This window comes from Syzygium oleosum, unplaced genomic scaffold (assembly GCF_021117445.2).
Source record: "Syzygium oleosum isolate NSW1041296 unplaced genomic scaffold, Sole_v2.1 Sole_v2.20, whole genome shotgun sequence".
Classification (NCBI taxonomy): domain Eukaryota; kingdom Viridiplantae; phylum Streptophyta; class Magnoliopsida; order Myrtales; family Myrtaceae; genus Syzygium; species Syzygium oleosum.
Genome location: NW_026607504.1, coordinates 1,209,330 through 1,226,092, shown reverse-complemented (window position 1 = coordinate 1,226,092; position 16,763 = coordinate 1,209,330). Strand labels below are relative to the sequence as shown.

At 41.0% G+C, this 16,763-nt stretch overlaps 3 protein-coding genes across 3 annotated transcripts; 2 read left to right on the top strand and 1 right to left on the bottom strand.

Annotated features, from left to right (window-relative positions):
• Positions 1-3,426: 3,426 nt before the first annotated feature.
• On the top strand, positions 3,427-7,944 carry LOC115683967 (probable polygalacturonase At1g80170). The gene is made up of 9 exons (XM_030608631.2): positions 3,427-4,201; positions 4,839-4,970; positions 5,082-5,252; positions 5,337-5,357; positions 5,490-5,697; positions 6,009-6,090; positions 6,171-6,279; positions 6,413-6,529; positions 7,155-7,944. Exons 1-9 carry the CDS (start codon positions 3,986-3,988, stop codon positions 7,443-7,445), a joined length of 1,347 nt encoding a protein of 448 aa, XP_030464491.1. The 5' UTR covers positions 3,427-3,985; the 3' UTR covers positions 7,446-7,944.
• A 348-nt stretch (positions 7,945-8,292) lies between these two features.
• On the bottom strand, positions 8,293-9,609 carry LOC115683969 (glyoxylase I 4). Its single transcript, XM_030608635.2, has 3 exons — positions 9,259-9,609; positions 9,016-9,121; positions 8,293-8,740 (listed from the first exon to the last, which is right to left on the bottom strand). The coding sequence occupies exons 1-3, from the start codon at positions 9,411-9,413 to the stop codon at positions 8,492-8,494; spliced, it is 510 nt and encodes a 169-aa protein (XP_030464495.1). The 5' UTR covers positions 9,414-9,609; the 3' UTR covers positions 8,293-8,491.
• A 4,885-nt stretch (positions 9,610-14,494) lies between these two features.
• LOC115683966 (pentatricopeptide repeat-containing protein At1g52640, mitochondrial) lies at positions 14,495-16,620 on the top strand. Its single transcript, XM_030608630.2, has one exon. The coding sequence runs from the start codon at positions 14,751-14,753 to the stop codon at positions 16,320-16,322; it is 1,572 nt and encodes a 523-aa protein (XP_030464490.1). The 5' UTR covers positions 14,495-14,750; the 3' UTR covers positions 16,323-16,620.
• The last annotated feature ends 143 nt before the right edge of the window (positions 16,621-16,763 follow it).

The window sequence follows — 16,763 nt, the reverse complement described above, 5'->3', positions numbered from 1 at the left end:
CAATTTTTCCTAAATCCTAGCAAGGCGCATTTTTCTAATGACTTCAACGCATTGCATAATCTTCGCCCTGTATTAGCAATATACGCGCATGTTTTTCTAATTATGATTGGAGAACCAATTCTCAAACATGCGTTAAGAGGTTAGTAAGTGCATTAACAATTCTTTTAAGGGACGGTTGTCAAATTATCCAAAATTTTCATCGTAAAATGTTAACCGATATGCTATACATGGATCACCTTAAATATTCAAGAAATCTAATCCACGTGCGAAATTTGTTCTTTTCGCTGCTAAATTGCTGATAAGAAGTCGGCAAAAAATGTGCTGCAAAAAAGCCGGTGAATTATTTGGGAAAAAAAAGAAGAAACAAACAAATGGAAAAGAGCAGGACATCATGTTCTGAAACAGGATCGTCTCCCGAGGAGACGCCGATCCCATGAAGGATCGGGGTAACTCGACACGACACGATCCAAAACGTGGTGTGGACCCCACCTCGGGACATATAGGCTCCATTTTTCCATTTGATTTAATATGTCCGGCGATTAATATTTCCTAAATCCGATGCCACGGTCCGACCCGAAAACCAAAGATGGGGAGGCCGCGACCGTGTCTCGATTTCGTTGACACATGCCCGCAGGTCTCTCTCTCTCTCTCTCTGCATTTGCAGAGCAATCGCCACGAACCCTAAAAATCCACGTCGGTCCCTTGTTTTTTTTTTTTTGTTGGTGTCGCATCTCTCTTCCATGTATATGTATATGCAGTGTTTACGGGAATCGAATCCGGGACCTAGTACTATCTATCCTCACCCCCTAATTCAATTACCAGTAAGGCCGCGTTACTTATTGATATGTCGATCTAGTGTCAAATCCCACCACATTTGGCATTTGATTATGGGGAACGTGGGTTGCACACATAACATAATTTTTATTTGAGAAAATTGTCTAATCGATTCTAAAGTTTTCAATTTTGTCGATTTAGTCCCAAACTTTTACACAAAATTCCGATGTTTTCCTCTCGACTAATTTCCGCCCGAAGCTGTGGGCGTGGCAATGTGGCACGCAGGATGGCCAGTGATGACTGTCAGCGATTTCTGGCAGAAATCGAGCGAAAGAACTACGTTGAAATTTCGTGCAGAGATTCGAAACTAAACCGGCAAATCTGAAAAGTTTAGGACCGAACAGATGCTCACGCAGTATGTTCAGGACATGATTGGGTCATTTTACCTTTTAATAAAGATGTTATTTGTTTTAGATCTATTTACTCCATAATTTTCATAGAAATTAGTAAATATGATATTTTCACGAAAACTTATATAAATCCGATTATTTGTTAGCGTAAACAAAAGAATAGATTTTTTTTTTAAATTTTCCTCGACATGGGAAAGGTATGTGCGAAAAGAAAAAAGAAAAGAAAAGAAAGAAAGACATGGATACACCGAGCATGAACACATTACCAGTGTCTGGTGTCCCTTTGTGCTGGACTGCGATTACTAGGGGTGTGCATGGTCCGGGTGGGCGGTTCCCACCCCGGAACCGTGGACCGCCTGCTACAGGACCGGTTCCAAAAATTGGAATCGAGAACCGCCCGTCGGTTCCATGGACCCGCCCAAGAACCGGACCGGTCTGGTCCGGTTCTTGGGCGGGTCTATGGAACCGGTCTCAACAAGTTTTCCTAAACAAATAAAAAAAAAATCTGTGGACCGACATCGGATCAACAGAACAAAAGGAAAAGAACATAACTTTTCATACAATTCCTACACTATGATCGATTATATTAACCACATCATCCATAAATCAAGTAGGTACCCATTAATTATTGAGAAAAATGACCAAGGTATCTCAACTACACAACAGCTTTAGACATGATAACAAATTTTCTCCTTTTTTTTTAATTTTTTTTGGTCAGATTTTTTTAATTAAAAATTTAAAAAATAAAATATATTATTATTATATTATCAGTCCGGTCCGGGAGGGCGGGTGGGCGGTTCCACACCTGGAACCGGGAACCGGCCCAAACAATACCGGTTCCAAAAAATTGGAACCGGGAACCGGACCGGTTCCCTTGAGAACCACCGGTTCCGATCCGGTTCCGGGCGGGTCCCGGTTCTTTTACACATCACTAGCGATTACTGAACCGCCACTAGAAATTAAAAAAACATAAGGAAAAAGAGAGAAAGGAAACAAAAAGCCAATAAATGGGCTAAAGTGAGAGATCCTGCTGGCATGCACCTAGCCCGTCCTCGCGACACGTGTAAGTTCGTGGGCCCCCCCCCCCGGTCCCGTCGATAAGTTAATACGAAAGGGGCGAAGACATTCATAATGATGTGAACGAGGATAGGCATGATGTGTGGTTAGCGTAGGGCGAGGCGGCGAAGTACGTGTGGGCCGACATTTAGCAGCCAAGTTAGACCGTTGGAGCCGTAATTGACCGTTAATCATGGCCCCTATCTCGCACCCACGTTTGACCGCTTTCTTACTTAGGCTCCAATAATTTAAAAAAATTACTTTTCTTAAAAATAATCGTTTATATTATTTAAAATAATTAGTTAACATAAAATTTTTCGTTTAACGAAATATTTTTGTACACGGTGATAAAATTTTTAAACGATGCAAATGGTTTTTCTTCTTTGGCTTTTCTCTTTGTCGCCTACCAAGCTCGTCTCATCAGAGTTCACGTGCAAGTTGAGAACAACGCGGAAGAGGGAACCATGGTGTGTATATCTCGATGTGTATAGAGAAGAATACATTGAGCCTATTAGATAATAAGATAAACATAACACTAAATATAATCAATCAATCAACGATATGCACTATCAAAGAAGATACATGCATAATCCCGAGAGGTATGCATAACCAAGTAGATAAAACATGGTTACAAGATTCCATGGATTTTTGGGTCATCGATCTTACTATCTCAAAATGCATTGTTCTTGTAACTTCGTATGTCATCATCGAATCTGTATAGTTAGTGAAAACGAGAGGTAGATATACCACCCCGTGTACCCGGCGGGCCGACGAGAAACTGCGCCGTCTCGCCGCCGCCCCAAATGGGATCGTTGGACGGGGCGCAAAGTTTTGGGCGTGGGTGTTGAGACTCTCGAAGCCCACGAGCCCTTTGTTTATGTTCTCTCTTTCCGAGAACCATGGAAGCCCACCATCATCGGGCTTTCGATCTGTTCGAGGCTGAGTCCCGCTCCTTCTCATCCACCGCACGAATCGGAAGAAGATGAGGATGGATGGGATTCTTTTGCCTCGCGCAGACGCAAAGACAGATGCCCGAATTGACAAACGAAAGGAAGCAGTGCGTTTAGCACGATAACACAGACAAAAGGAGCATCAATGACACAAAACGCAGAATGTAGGAACTGGTCTCCCTCGACTTCTGATTTTGTTTGGCAAGAAAAGGAACGCTTTCTGGGTTGTCTAATGTGACATTCGGATGAAACTGTGTTCGAAAGTACATATCAAAGCTCACTCTTAATGGTACGGAAGGACGAATTCATCAGAATTCATAGATCCGTGAGGATTCAACCAGAAGAATGATACTTACTAACATTTCAATTTATGTATGATGCGATAATGACAAAAAAAGATTTGAACTTTGCTGAATTCGCTGGCTAACTTGGCCCTGGTTAGAAAGCAAGAACGTGGATAAAGAACAACAAAAGCCAAAAGCAGGTAATTCGACCAACGAGAAGAACTACAGGGTCCAATGGTTTGCGGAAACTTCGTCGCTGTACTTGCATTTTGGCAACACCGTTACAACGGTGAAGAGGTGGGGCAATGGATTCCGAACTTTCGCACTCGCTGACAATTTCAAGCGCATCGTTCCCTTTCATTCTTTAAGCTAGCCATTCGGCAGCGGCGAAAAGACAGAGCGTCCCTGGATTTCATTATCTCCCGCTTGGATCGGATTACGCCTGTACAAATCCCGAAGAAACTTGACATCTCCCTCTGTCTCTACTGTCCTCTCTTCTAGCTGACTGATCATGAGGAGACGAAGGTCACGTTTTGCTCCGGGACGCGTCGTTCTTCACGTTAATGTCCTCTTGTTTGTCTGCTCAAGCATCGGTCTTGCAGAGAGATTCGATTCTCTGCTGCGGCTACCAGGTTCTGGGTCGATCCCGAGCCGGCCCAAATCCAAAATTGTTCTGTCGGTCGACGATCATGGTGCTAGAGGAGATGGTGTTAGTGACGATACTGCGGTAAAGTCCTGAACTTTGTCTGTGTCTGTCTCTCTTGTGAATAAATTGGGGATCAATGTGGTCCCGTTCTGCTGTGGCTTTCCAAATTGTCAGGAAAATGGTGGGTAGTTGGTGGTTGGTTAATTAACGTAGCAAATTTTGACCTTTTTGAGTTCGTTGAGCGAGGTATTATTTTCTATGATTGCTGCTTCAGCTGCACTTTGTCTGCTTGATTATGATTTCTCGGAATATTAAAATGAGGAAAGTTTGTCTGGAACATGGAACTGTTCTTGTTCTAAGGGGAACCGTGTCATTTGTAGATGTCTTTTTTTTTTTTGGAGGATCTGAAAGCTCCGTAACTGATGAAATCTGTGATCCAGTTGTTTCCTATTATAACTGTTGCTGCAACAGTTTTGCCTTTCTTTTCTTGTCATGTTGAATCCAGTCTGAGTACCCGGCTGCTGTGAAATAGCTTGAGATACTATGACTTTGTATGAACAAGCAATTGATGTAGAAAATTTAAAATATTATTTCTTTAGAATGAAGTAGGTGCAGGTAAGAACCACAGGTAGTAACTGGGAACTGCCTATGAGACCCTTTGAATATATTATCTTTCAGTTCACCTACATCTTTTGTAATGATGATCTCATGCTTTCAGGTTATTGGAAAAGTATGGAAGTTAGCTTGCTCTCTTGCTGTCCCAACTAGAATTCTTCTCTCAGCTGGAAAGACTTACTTGTTTCGCTCAATTGATTTTGCTGGACCTTGTCGATCGAAGGTCACCCTAGAGGTACTCGTGAAGTATGAAAACTGGATTCCTGTAAAACTTTATCCTAACTCTGCTCTTCATGCGAACCAATAGTCTGTATTTAAACATATGAAGAAATCGAACTTATGATAGATTGCAGGCAGCATTGTTGCTCCCAAAGATCCTGAAGCCTGGGAAGGATTAAATCCCCATAGATGGATATATTTCCACGGAGTGAAGCACCTTACTCTGGCAGGAGGGGGCAAAATCAATGGAATGGGGCGGGAATGGTGGGATCGGTCTTGCAAGACAAATGCAACTAACGTAAAAGTTTTATGCAGATCTCTCATTTTTCTCGAGTTTCTCAAAACTTGCATCCATCTAAGCTTCTTATTACTTCTTATGCAGCCATGTCATCCTGCTCCAACGGTTAGTGACAATTTATCTGGGATGCTATGCAGTCAGCAGCAATGTTTGCTTTACTCGATGTCACTGTTTTCTTCAATGTTTAAGAATTGAACCTTTATTTTATGATTTTAACGTTAAAAATTTCATATCCAGGCTGTCATTTTCCATAGATGCAAAGATTTGATTGTGAGGAACCTCAGGGTGATCAACAGTCAGCAGATGCACGTAGCATTTACCAACTGTCTACGGGTTAAAGCGTCAAACCTCAGAGTGATAGCCCCTGCTGTGAGCCCTAATACTGATGGAATCCATATAAGTGCTTCCCGTGGTGTTCAGATTGAGGATTGCATTATTAGAACAGGTTTGGCTTTTTTACTCAACATAGCACCATCCAACTATGAGTGATTTCATGTGTTTGGAGTTAAAACCTATCTCCTGGACTCCCAACTGACTACAGAAGATAGAGGATGCGAATAACAACTTTATCCTACTTTGAAGTGACTCGATTTTGATATTTTATCTTGTTTCTTTCTTTTGCTAGTATCTGTAAGCAAGTTTGTCCTGGGGCTTACTCCTGTTTGAATTATCAACAATTAATATCGCCTTAATGAATATGTCTGCTTCTCATAAAAATCTAAATTGTTTCTGAAACATAATGAGAACCTTATCCAGGAGATGACTGCATCTCTATAGTCAGCAATTCTTCACGGATCACGGTCAGAAACATTATCTGTGGGCCAGGACATGGTATTAGGTACGAAAGAATTTCTCCCTTCAGTCAACTGTAATTTAAGGAATATGAGGGATAATGCCGATCATCCTTCACTATTTCAGTATTGGGAGCTTGGGGAAATTGAACTCTTGGGCAGACGTTCATGATGTAGTTGTTGACGGAGCGCTTGTGTCCAACACTGAAAATGGTTTGAGAATTAAAACATGGCAGGTTAACTTCTCTTTTATGTATCATGGCATACGAGGTTTCTTTTCCAAAACCTCTTTTTCAATAAACAATCCCTCATGCAAAGTAACTTCCTTTATTCTGAATTGTCATCCTGCACTTTCTTCTTGTCTCTCAGGGAGGCGGTGGCTCTGTCACCAATGTAATCTTCCAGAATGTGTGGATGGAAAATGTATCACATCCTATAATCATAGATCAGTATTATTGCGATTCTTTTCAGCCTTGTCCCAATCAGGTAATTCACCGTTCTACTGGCTCAAATGGCTGTAAGTGCCTTGATGTTTGCTATGTAGGATGTAGTCCTATGCAAACTGTAGCTAGTATATCCTGTCTTACTTGACTAAGGGTATATTGTGGATCAAGCAGAAGAAGTATATGGATGGAGTGGCCCTTGAATTCCATTTGTTTTCTAGATTTGGAGAACCATGCAATTTTATTAACAGAAATCCCGTCGAATAATGGAATTGTTCCATTTTCATACATTTAAGCCTCCGAAGTTGTGGCATCATGCAGAATGAGCTATTTCATAAAGCCTGCCAAAAATTGAATCAAGAATTGCTGCACCCTTTGCAATTGGACAAAGAATGCTTACCTTTAATTTTGGGAATACGGGACTATCTTCCATATGCCTGCTTGACCTCGAACTAGCACAATTAAAGGGACTTCCCTTTTAATGGGTCTTAGATTCAGATCCTTGTCTGCATCTTCTATTTGTAGTGCCTGCCTCAACTTTGTACGATGCAAAACCTCAGCACCATTCAAGGGTTTACATTTCATTTCTTCTTGATTGATCTGGTGTAATTTCCCTTCATCTGCAACTTTAAAACGCTGTTGAAACTCCCATTATGTAATCAATGCAGACATCGGCTGTTAAAGTGGGAAATATACAATTCTTGGGGATCAGAGGGACATCAGCTACTGAGAATGCTATGATATTTGCCTGCAGCGATGATGCTCCATGTGAAGGGATATATTTAGAAGACATACATCTCTTTTCACATGCTGGTGGTACTACAAGATCCTTCTGTTGGCAAGCACACGGTTCTGTCTCCGGTTTAGTATATCCTCCTCCTTGCATCTCATTCGAAAACAAAGACAGCTTCATTAAACAGAAAACTCAGTCTGGCTCTGAAAATGTTCATCCCTTCTGAAAGAAGAGTCATGATGTTTTTCCTTCCCTTCGCATTGGGGCTTGCATAAAGCCGTTGCATCTCCAAGGCAAGGTTTCAAGGACTCTGCGTTCTTTTCTGGTTATAATTAGAAGCCAGTCAGGAAATAAAAGCAGGCTCGTCCATTGACCAACCGGGGACGGACATTAATCATGTATATATCTTCTCACTTTTTTGGTTGCTTTTCGACATGAGATTGAGTGGAAGAGATTTCATTAGTTAAGAAGTCACGCGCTAATACTTCTTGTTACTGTAATTTGTTCTTCATGCTGTATTTAATCCAGGAACAGAAAAGAAAATGTAAGCGAAACGTTCAGTTTTGCATGATTATTTGTTCTGCAGCTTTTTACGTGTGAATAGTAACTTCTCTGCCGAGCAAACAAATTGGGTTTGCTCTGTTTGTTTTCCATGGTTTTTGGAATTTCCTTCTAAACGCGCCCCTTCATTTTTTTTCCTGGTTATACTAATCTCTCACTTGACACAGGACTCTCTCTCTCTCTCTCTCTCTCTCTCTCTCTCTAGCTCTCTCTATCAAGCATAAACTTCAAGGTTAAGAGATAACTCTGTGTACCTTGACAATATGCATGGTTCTTTCCATGATTTTGATCCCTTGCTCAGATATAATTAGATTATGTTAAGAAAGTTATTAATACTAATGGGAAAAAAACTTGATTACTTGTCAACTCATGCAGTAATTTTGCCACATAGAACCTCTCAAAGAGAGAGCCATCATGCAATGAAAAGTGTCGTAGATTAAGCCCATGGTTCTGAACATCCAAGGTGACAAACATGATCAACCATGAAGAGAACAGCATGAGAGATGGAGAGAGATTCTGTACAGGTCCCATCTTATCAAGGTAAAACGTGCTAGACAGTCTTTTTTACATTACAAATTTAAAAACTTGGACAAGCAATGGTGAAAATGAACTGGACACAAAACTCAGAATGCCGTCTATTATTGCTGATCAAATCAAGTTGTCATTCTGAGATAAACTAGTGATATAACAAGAAAAAAGAAGAGAACTTCATTACTGCTGGACCACCTGCTTGATCTGCTGCTGCAACATCTGGCGGTTAACACGAGAACATGACCGTGCCATCTCGCCGGCCAGAGGGATCACGGGGAGGCTATCGCAGTTGCAAATCTCGATCATGAACCCATCTGGGTCATGGAAGAAGAGCTGTTCCACTTGGATCCCGCCTTCCTCTACCGTCGCCCGCACAAAATCCATCTCCATCTCCTTCAGCTTCTTCTCCACTGCCTCCATGCTCTCGCACTGTACATCACATTTTGATTTTCCAGTGATTAAATTCTTCGACGCAATATCCACAAAGGTGATATCTATTTATCAGCAGCAACGTAATCTTTTCTGATCAATATGAATATTTGTATTCGAACGACTATTTCATAGAAACCGATTTTCTCATCAACGTTGAATGGAACATTAACACAGTGAGACAAGACTGACAAATGACGATTTGACTCCAACCATCGATATTGGGTGCTCCTTTGTGCACATAATTAAAGGAAGTTATTTTAAGAAAGATATACCTGAAAGGAAATATGATTATCCTTGGGGTTGATCTCACTTTTCTTGGGGATTTTCTCCGGATCTTCCGATTGCAACAGATGTATTCCGATCCCATATCCGAACAGCCTGTGTAAAGAAAAAAAAGGCTTATCCAAGAGAGAACATTCGTTTTTCGCTCAGAGCAAAAGACACGAAAGATTAACACTGCATTGTTCTTTAGTTTTTTCGATTAGCCTCTCATTGTTTAAGGAGAGATTGAATACCATGCACCATCAAAGTCAAACGATCCGGGCCTCCTGATGGGGACGAAACCAAGAACATTCAGATAAAAGTTCATGGACTCCTCAAGCGATCGACAGACGAGCGAAATGTGGTTCAAAGACTTGAGATGCAAAGGATTCTGCGAGCTTTCCTTCATCTTTCTCTCTTCTTCAAGAAAATGGCAAACCCAAGTTCAAGAAAGACACCACACCAGATACTTAAAAACTTCGAGAACTTTCAGTCAAACCCAACAAAAGCAAGATGTTCCTATGGTTTCTCTGATAAAGAAGAGAGAGAGATGCAGCGTTTGTGGTTGTTGCGATAAGCATGCACCGAGAAAGAGAAGTACACGGAAGTGTGTATGGGGTTGAGCGAGAGATGTGGGTGGAGAGGGCTTTATATATAACAAGGCCATGGCATTCACGAGAATATCAACAAGAGCCACGTGGCGCCACGTGAGAATTGTTGATATTCTCGTGAATGCCATGGCCTTGTTAGAATTGTTGATAATGTTGACACGTTGGTTCCACGGCTGACTCGGATTACCACCACTGTGATCCGTGACTCCGCATGTAAATGCTCGGATTGACCAGGTTGGAACAATATTGTTGTTAGAAATATATTTTCTCATTCCGTGTATCTCTTTTATTGTAATCCCGATTGATCGTAATTTCTATGTACTGCTTTACAGTACAGCTATCTATAGTAACATAATATTACAATAGAAGCTACGATCAAAAGGAACTACGATCCGAGAGATACACATAATCAGATAATATATTTCTGACAACTGTGATAATCTCACGCGATACTACATGAGAAACTTTGTTTCGTCTTCTTGTATGGTTTGCAAAGGAAGGGACCATCCTCATATTGGCACCTATAATGTATGAAGGAAAAATGAATAAAATGGTCTATGAACTTTGATCCAATGTGCAATGTGGGCTATGAAATTTTAATTTGTTGAATATGATCCCTCAACTTTAGCCTAATGTGTTGAATATGAACTTTGATCCAATGTGCAATGTGGGCCATGAAATTTTAATTTGTTGAATATGATCCCTCAACTTTAGCCTAATGTGCAATCTGGTCCCTGAACTTTTAATTTGTTCAATGTAGTTCCTGAACTTTCAGTACATATTCAATTTAATCCCTAAACTATATGAAAATGTTCAATACTACACATCCTTCTGTTGCTTTTTTTCTGGCTGGTTTCAATCATCATGACATTTCATGGAACCAAAGATGATTCTGTCACGTTTTCTGCCTTCGTTGAATTGTACCGCAGTGCGCAGAAAGGAAACTCCATGTTCGTGCGTGGATACTTCTTCCTTCTCTGAGCAACTCAAGTTACACAACGAAAAGATTGCTCTTTGCATGTAGAAAGCAAATATAACAACCATCTCTTGTGAAGTTTGCCAAAAAAGAGGACACGCTAATTATGTTTGAAGGACAGCTTTTACGTTACCGGCCTGAATAGAGAGCTTTCTATAGGCTTCAAATTGTTGAATGCGACGTGTTCCGTCTTTCAAATGTTGCGATGCAAAGGTTATGCATGCACTCGTACGCTCCATAACATTCGACACTGATTGGATTTGGAACCATTTGAAAAGTACACTGAAGCTAGAGAAACTGTTCTTCTGCGCTTCTATGTCATTGGTGAAAGCTCCATCTTGTTTACGAGCCAAGCTTTGTCAATATGCACTAACTGTGCAAAAGAGTGTCAATAGCGGAAAGTTGGGAGTGAATGACAGTGTTTGATGATTAATAATACAAAAGGGGCTGGAGTATACTAGAGGTTTCACTTTCATTTTCGGTGCTTGTACATGTGGAACTGTCACTGCAAGCACAGGAGGTGAAAATGATGCGTGACCATGTTTTCTGCTTTTGTCACTACTTTGTTCTGATAAAGGGCCTTTTAGTTCTTTATGATTGAATGGCCAACCAGATGATTCGAGAAATTTGAATGCAGACACAGAAAACTCAGGAAATAAAGTTTATGGCAGATGATATCTAAGAGCACATCTCCTATGTCAAAACAAAAAGGTCTGGGAGGATCTTGGAAGATGAGTCATGTTCTTAACTGGGGATGTGTTAACTGGGCCAACACTATGCAAGCATTTGAATAATGTTCACTCAATCCACTGAACAATTGATTATTGTAACTACCCACCTCATAAGCAGAGTCCTTCTCAAGTGCTGTGGGAAAGGGACTTGCGGCTCGAAAGAAAAAGGAGTAATAAAGCAACATTTGGTGGAGACCAGTTTTAATGTGATGTAGCTAGCAAGAATCACCTAGAGGGGAGTGAATAGGTGATTTAAAACTTTTTGATTAATTTTTAAAGCAGAAACAAATGATTAATATTAAAGTCTGAAAAACAATCAGATTCTGATAAAACTTTGCAATAAATGTGCTAGTGTGCAGTATATATATAAAATAGGAGTTTATGGATAGAAAAACTGCACACAGAAAATTATAGTGATTCAGCTTATATCAAACTTACGTCCACTCTCCCACGCTGACAGCCTACTGGCTGGATTCCACCATATAATCAAAGAAATTAGAAGTTCTGAGTGATATCACTTCTGTGAATGATAGAACTCTCTATCTCACACAATCACTCTTACAAAATGTTTCTCAAGATCTCAGTATTTGGTTTGGGAAAGACAAGTAATAGAATCAGAGTATGCTCAAACTTTGGACTTGTTGATTCTTGACTTCGTTCTGTACCTTCTACTTCTCGTTAATCTTCTTTTATACTCCTCCACTTGCAAATTAGCCGTTGAACAGTTTTTAGAGGATCATCTTCCAATCTTCAACTTGGATAGATTTGTATAAAATTGATTGAGTAGCCATTGGTTGACAAAATCTGAATCCCGCTGAATCTGGTCGCCCATACAACCAGAATCTTGGTTTCCATAAGTAGAACTAGACATGGCCACGGGCCGATTTCGGCTTGAGTCAAACTGGGGACCTGCTTGTTGACCGGGCCCGCAGTTCGGAACCGGCCCGTGGCCTACGGGCCCAGTTCCGGTTCCAACAATTTTGGAACTGGCTCGGAACCGCTGGTTCCGGGCCCGGTTCCAAAAAAAAAAAATGCAGATAAGTGGAGAAACTCTTTTTTTCCTCAAATTTAATTATAATGTACATTTTGATCACATTTTATATTGAATAATTCATTATTTCATAATTTGATAATTCATTATTTTTTTATTTCATAAATTTTTTTAAAATTTTTACTGGCCGGCTCCGAACTGGGCCAGAACCGCCGGTTCCGGTTCATACATGGCCACGAACCAGAACTACCGGTTCCGAATCGTGGCCACGTCTAAGTAGAACTTTATTCGTTGTGAGATATATACTTGCCTTAATGTTTGATTGTCAATCAATTATAGTCTTTTAAGATTGAGTCAATCAAAACTTTCCTTCTGTGAAATCACGCCAGATCACTAGCCGTTATGTTCATTCTGAATAATTTTCAGAATCTGGAAAAGTTCTAGTTCTTGCTTCACATCCCGAACTTAAGTCAGTATGGGTATTTAGTAAGGTCTAAACCTTTTAGATGTAGAGTCTGAAGTACTATATGAAGTTTAAATGACTTTATCAATAAAGTTTGAAATTCTTCGTTTACTTAATATAAAGTCTGAGTGACTTTTTCAGTTAAGTCTGAACTTCTCGTTCTGAATCCTGTAAAGTCTGAAGTCTTCCTTCTAGTCCTCGTAAAGTCTGAGTGTTCATAAAGTTTAGTTCTATCGAAGTATTGGAATTACCATTTCTAGAATATGTCTACCTGGATCAAAATACTTTAGGGTATGTATCTGATGTAGAACAGTTAGCCTGTGATTATCTTGAAGAATGTGATCGCCGTAATCGCCGGAAATCTCGGCAGTTTTTCTGATTAGGCAGTTTTTTTACTTTAGGAAATTTCGAATTATCAATATTTTGTTTGATGTTATTAGATAAGATTAGATTTGATTTTATTAGATAAGATTTGATTTGATTTTATTAGATGTTATCTTCATTAATTCGGATATCTTTAGGAGTCTTATCATTATAAAAGGACGTCCAGCTTTGTATTCAGATGTTATGAAATTGAATTGAATTCCAGTCGAATCGTGAAAGAGTTTTCCAAGTTATCGCTTCTATCTGCGTCAGTATCAGACTTACAGAATTCACATGGGTAGTTTTGTCAATTTCAAAATGTATTAGGAGGTTTCCTTAACGCAATGTAGAAAGGTCATCCTTTTTTTTTCTAACTTAACAACTTGCAAGATTGACTTCTAACATACATATACTATATCTCGATCAATCACAATCACTTGTTCATTTAGCAGAATTTGATTTCTTATACATACGTAGTAAGCGTCTCCGGTAATTACTTAGTATGTACGCGTTGGATGGAGAGACTGTCACACTCGATAAGGATTAGTCGAGTGATCAAAAAGCTCATCACTCAGTGAAATATATATTTAAAAAAAAACAGTATTTAGAACGCTTTCTTATCCCTACCTGATCAATCGCAGTCATTCATGGTGAGTCTCACATAATCAAACGACTACCGAACATATTAGTACATCTCAATGCAGATCAAGCACCAAGCTAAATCAACTCTTAACATGTGAGACAGATTATTCTTCTCAGCGAGCAGGTGGCTCGTCGCTACCGAGACAATACAAAATGAACGTGGGATTACATTGTAAAAAATATCCCGCAGCATTTCAGAGGTTGTAAGAACAGCATATCATAGATAGTACTTTTTTTTTTTTTGGTCGAATCATAGATAGTACTTGAACGGCATTAAAGTGGCCAAAGAATTGTATCCAGGGAAAGTATTTCCATTGTGGAAAAGTGGGTGCTGAAAGAATCCATCGGTTTGCCATGGCCCAGCCCATGGAGAGAGCTCTTTAGCTACTAGATCCATGATCATGTCTGTATTAGATCATGCTTGACTCCACTGTGAATATCAGCCAATTTTAGGTGGTGCTTGTCTGCTTGAATCGAGCTTTTCTTCCTAGAATCATGCCACCCGGCAATATCTTCGACATAAAAATATTCGACAAATTATGTCACATCATACTATGATATGTCGTATTATACAATGAGTCAACGCGATATCATGCAAGAGATCAATCAAATATGTGTATTTACCATAACAATAAGCATCCATGGCAAGCCGACATTCAATTGAACAATTACTGCAACGACGGTTTAGCATTAATTTACTTTTATCTCCTGCTTAAAACTCTGGATATGCAGAAATGAGATTTCGATCTCTCAACAATGTTGATGACAATGGACAAGTAACCAAAACCCTCGCTGGCAAATTGGCACACCAAGTTCAACTTTTTTTCCCATTTTTCAGATTCTAGACCTCCTCCAAGTACCAAGGAGCCGAGCGTACAAACAGACGGGACCAGGTACCTTTGCGTGTTGCTTCAAATCAAAAGACAAAATTTCGCATTATCGTACCATTCGATTCTGACGAAGTTGGCGATGGCCGTCGCTTCACTGTCCTCCAAATCAAGAACCCTGCACTCTCTGTTCCACGCTCTTCGCAACCGGCCCTTCTGCTTCCTCGCTCCGTCTCCTCCCGCCTCGCACCCAGCGTCGGACCCACCACCATTGCCCGAGCTCGTGAACGACATCTCCCGCGTCCTCAGCGACCATCGCAACCCTCACCACGACTTGGAGCACTCCCTGTCCGCCTTCTCCACGCAGATATCCGCGAACCTGGTCGAGCAAGTCCTCAAGCGCTGCAAAAATCTCGGCTTTCCGGCTCACAGGTTCTTCCTCTGGGCCAAGAAACTCCCGGGCTTCGAACACAGCTGCGAGAGCTACAGGATCTTGGTTGATGTGCTCGGGAGCAGCAAGCAGTTTGCTCTGCTATGGGATTTTCTGCGAGAGACGAAAGACTCCGAGAACTTCGAGCTGAACCCAGAAATCTTTTTTATCGTTTTCAGAGGTTATAGCAGAGCTAACTTGCCTGGTGATGCTATAAGGGCGTTTGGTAGAATGAGTGAGTTTGGGATTGAGCCGAGTACTGCTGATTTTGACCAGCTTTTGTACGTTCTGTGTAAGAGGAAGCACGTGAGGCATGCTCAGCAGTTTTTCGACAAAGCTAAGGTGGAGTTTGAACCGAGTGTGAAGAGTTACAGCATTCTGATTAGAGGGTGGGGTGATATAGGCGAAGTGAATGAAGCGCGTAAGCTGTTCGACGAAATGCTGGGGAGGGGCTGTTCGTTGGACGTTCGGGCGTGGAACAGCTTATTGGAGGCTTTGTGCAAAGGAGGCAATGTGGATGAAGCATATAATATTTTTAGGGAGATGGGTCCGAAAGGATTTGATCCGGATGCTTGTACGTACTCGATATTCATCCGAGCATACTGCGAAGCAAATGACTTGCATTCGGTTTTCAGGGTGCTCGACAGAATGAGGAGATACAACCTCGTGTCTAATGTGTATACTTACAATTGCATAATACATAACCTATGCAAGAATGAGAAGGTTGAAGAGGCTTACCAATTACTAGATGAGATGGTTGAGGGAGGGGTCATTCCAGATGCGTGGAGTTACAATGCCATTCAAGCTTACCACTGCGATCACGCTGAAGTCAATATGGCTCTGAGACTGTTATCTAGAATGGAGAGAGAGAATTGTGTGCCGGACCGGCACAGTTACAACATGGTGCTCAAAATGCTCATCAGAGTGGGGCGATTCGATAGGGCAGAAGTTGTTTGGCATAGTATGGGGAAGGTGGGGTTTTATCCTTCCGTCTCGACTTACTCCGTTATGGTCCATGGTCTGTGCAAGAAGAAGGGCAAATTGGAGGAGGCTTGTAGATATTTTGAGATGATGATTGATGAAGGAATACCTCCATATTCTTCTACAGTGGAGATGTTGAGAAATCGACTTCTAGGTTTGGGCCTCTTGGAGCATATCGATGTTCTAGCTGGGAAGATGGATCGTAGCACTTGTTGCTCGGTTCAGGAGTTCGCAAGCATGATGAGAGGTAACAAGGTGCGTGCAAGATGGAGAAGCGAAGAAACTGAGCCTGAAAGTGAGTGAACTCGAGATACAATTGGAGCTGTGACAGCCTCACAGGTTCTTGGAGAGCGTCTTATTCAATGTACCGGTGGTCGTGCTCGTAGCTACCCACATAATTATGCAATGTCGATGATGCAAGCTGAGAAAGTTAAAGGAGGTTGCCCTAAAAGGATGTGCCTGCTCGACAGCAGATTTCCGAAGGCACCTTCCCAAGTTGTCAGGATAATCGAAACTGGAAGAGTTTCTCTTAACTAAAATATTGATTGTTCTATTTTCGACTAAATAAGGAACTGGCAACTAGTGGAAGAGGGGTCACTAATTCTCATTTTGTCAGTCACCTATACGTAGTGTGGTTGACCTGCTTTGATGTTGAACGAAATTAGCCTCAAGCCCAAGGGACTATAGAACCGTTGTGTTCCAACAACTAATTGCAGAAATTCTCATGCTCCCAGCAAAAAGGGA

Excerpts from the sequence above, each read along its gene's own strand:
- LOC115683969 (XM_030608635.2), bottom strand. The coding sequence starts at position 9,413 with ATGAAGGAAAGCTCGCAGAATCCTTTGCATCTCAAGTCTTTGAACCAC. Across the intron at positions 9,122-9,258 it reads TTTGACTTTGATGGTGCATG|GCTGTTCGGATATGGGATCG; the intron begins GTATTCAATCTC and ends TTCTTTACACAG. Across the intron at positions 8,741-9,015 it reads ATAATCATATTTCCTTTCAG|TGCGAGAGCATGGAGGCAGT; the intron begins GTATATCTTTCT and ends TGTGATGTACAG.
- LOC115683967 (XM_030608631.2), top strand. The coding sequence starts at position 3,986 with ATGAGGAGACGAAGGTCACGTTTTGCTCCGGGACGCGTCGTTCTTCAC. Across the intron at positions 4,202-4,838 it reads GTGTTAGTGACGATACTGCG|GTTATTGGAAAAGTATGGAA; the intron begins GTAAAGTCCTGA and ends TCATGCTTTCAG. Across the intron at positions 5,358-5,489 it reads CATGTCATCCTGCTCCAACG|GCTGTCATTTTCCATAGATG; the intron begins GTTAGTGACAAT and ends TTTCATATCCAG.
- LOC115683966 (XM_030608630.2), top strand. The coding sequence starts at position 14,751 with ATGGCCGTCGCTTCACTGTCCTCCAAATCAAGAACCCTGCACTCTCTG.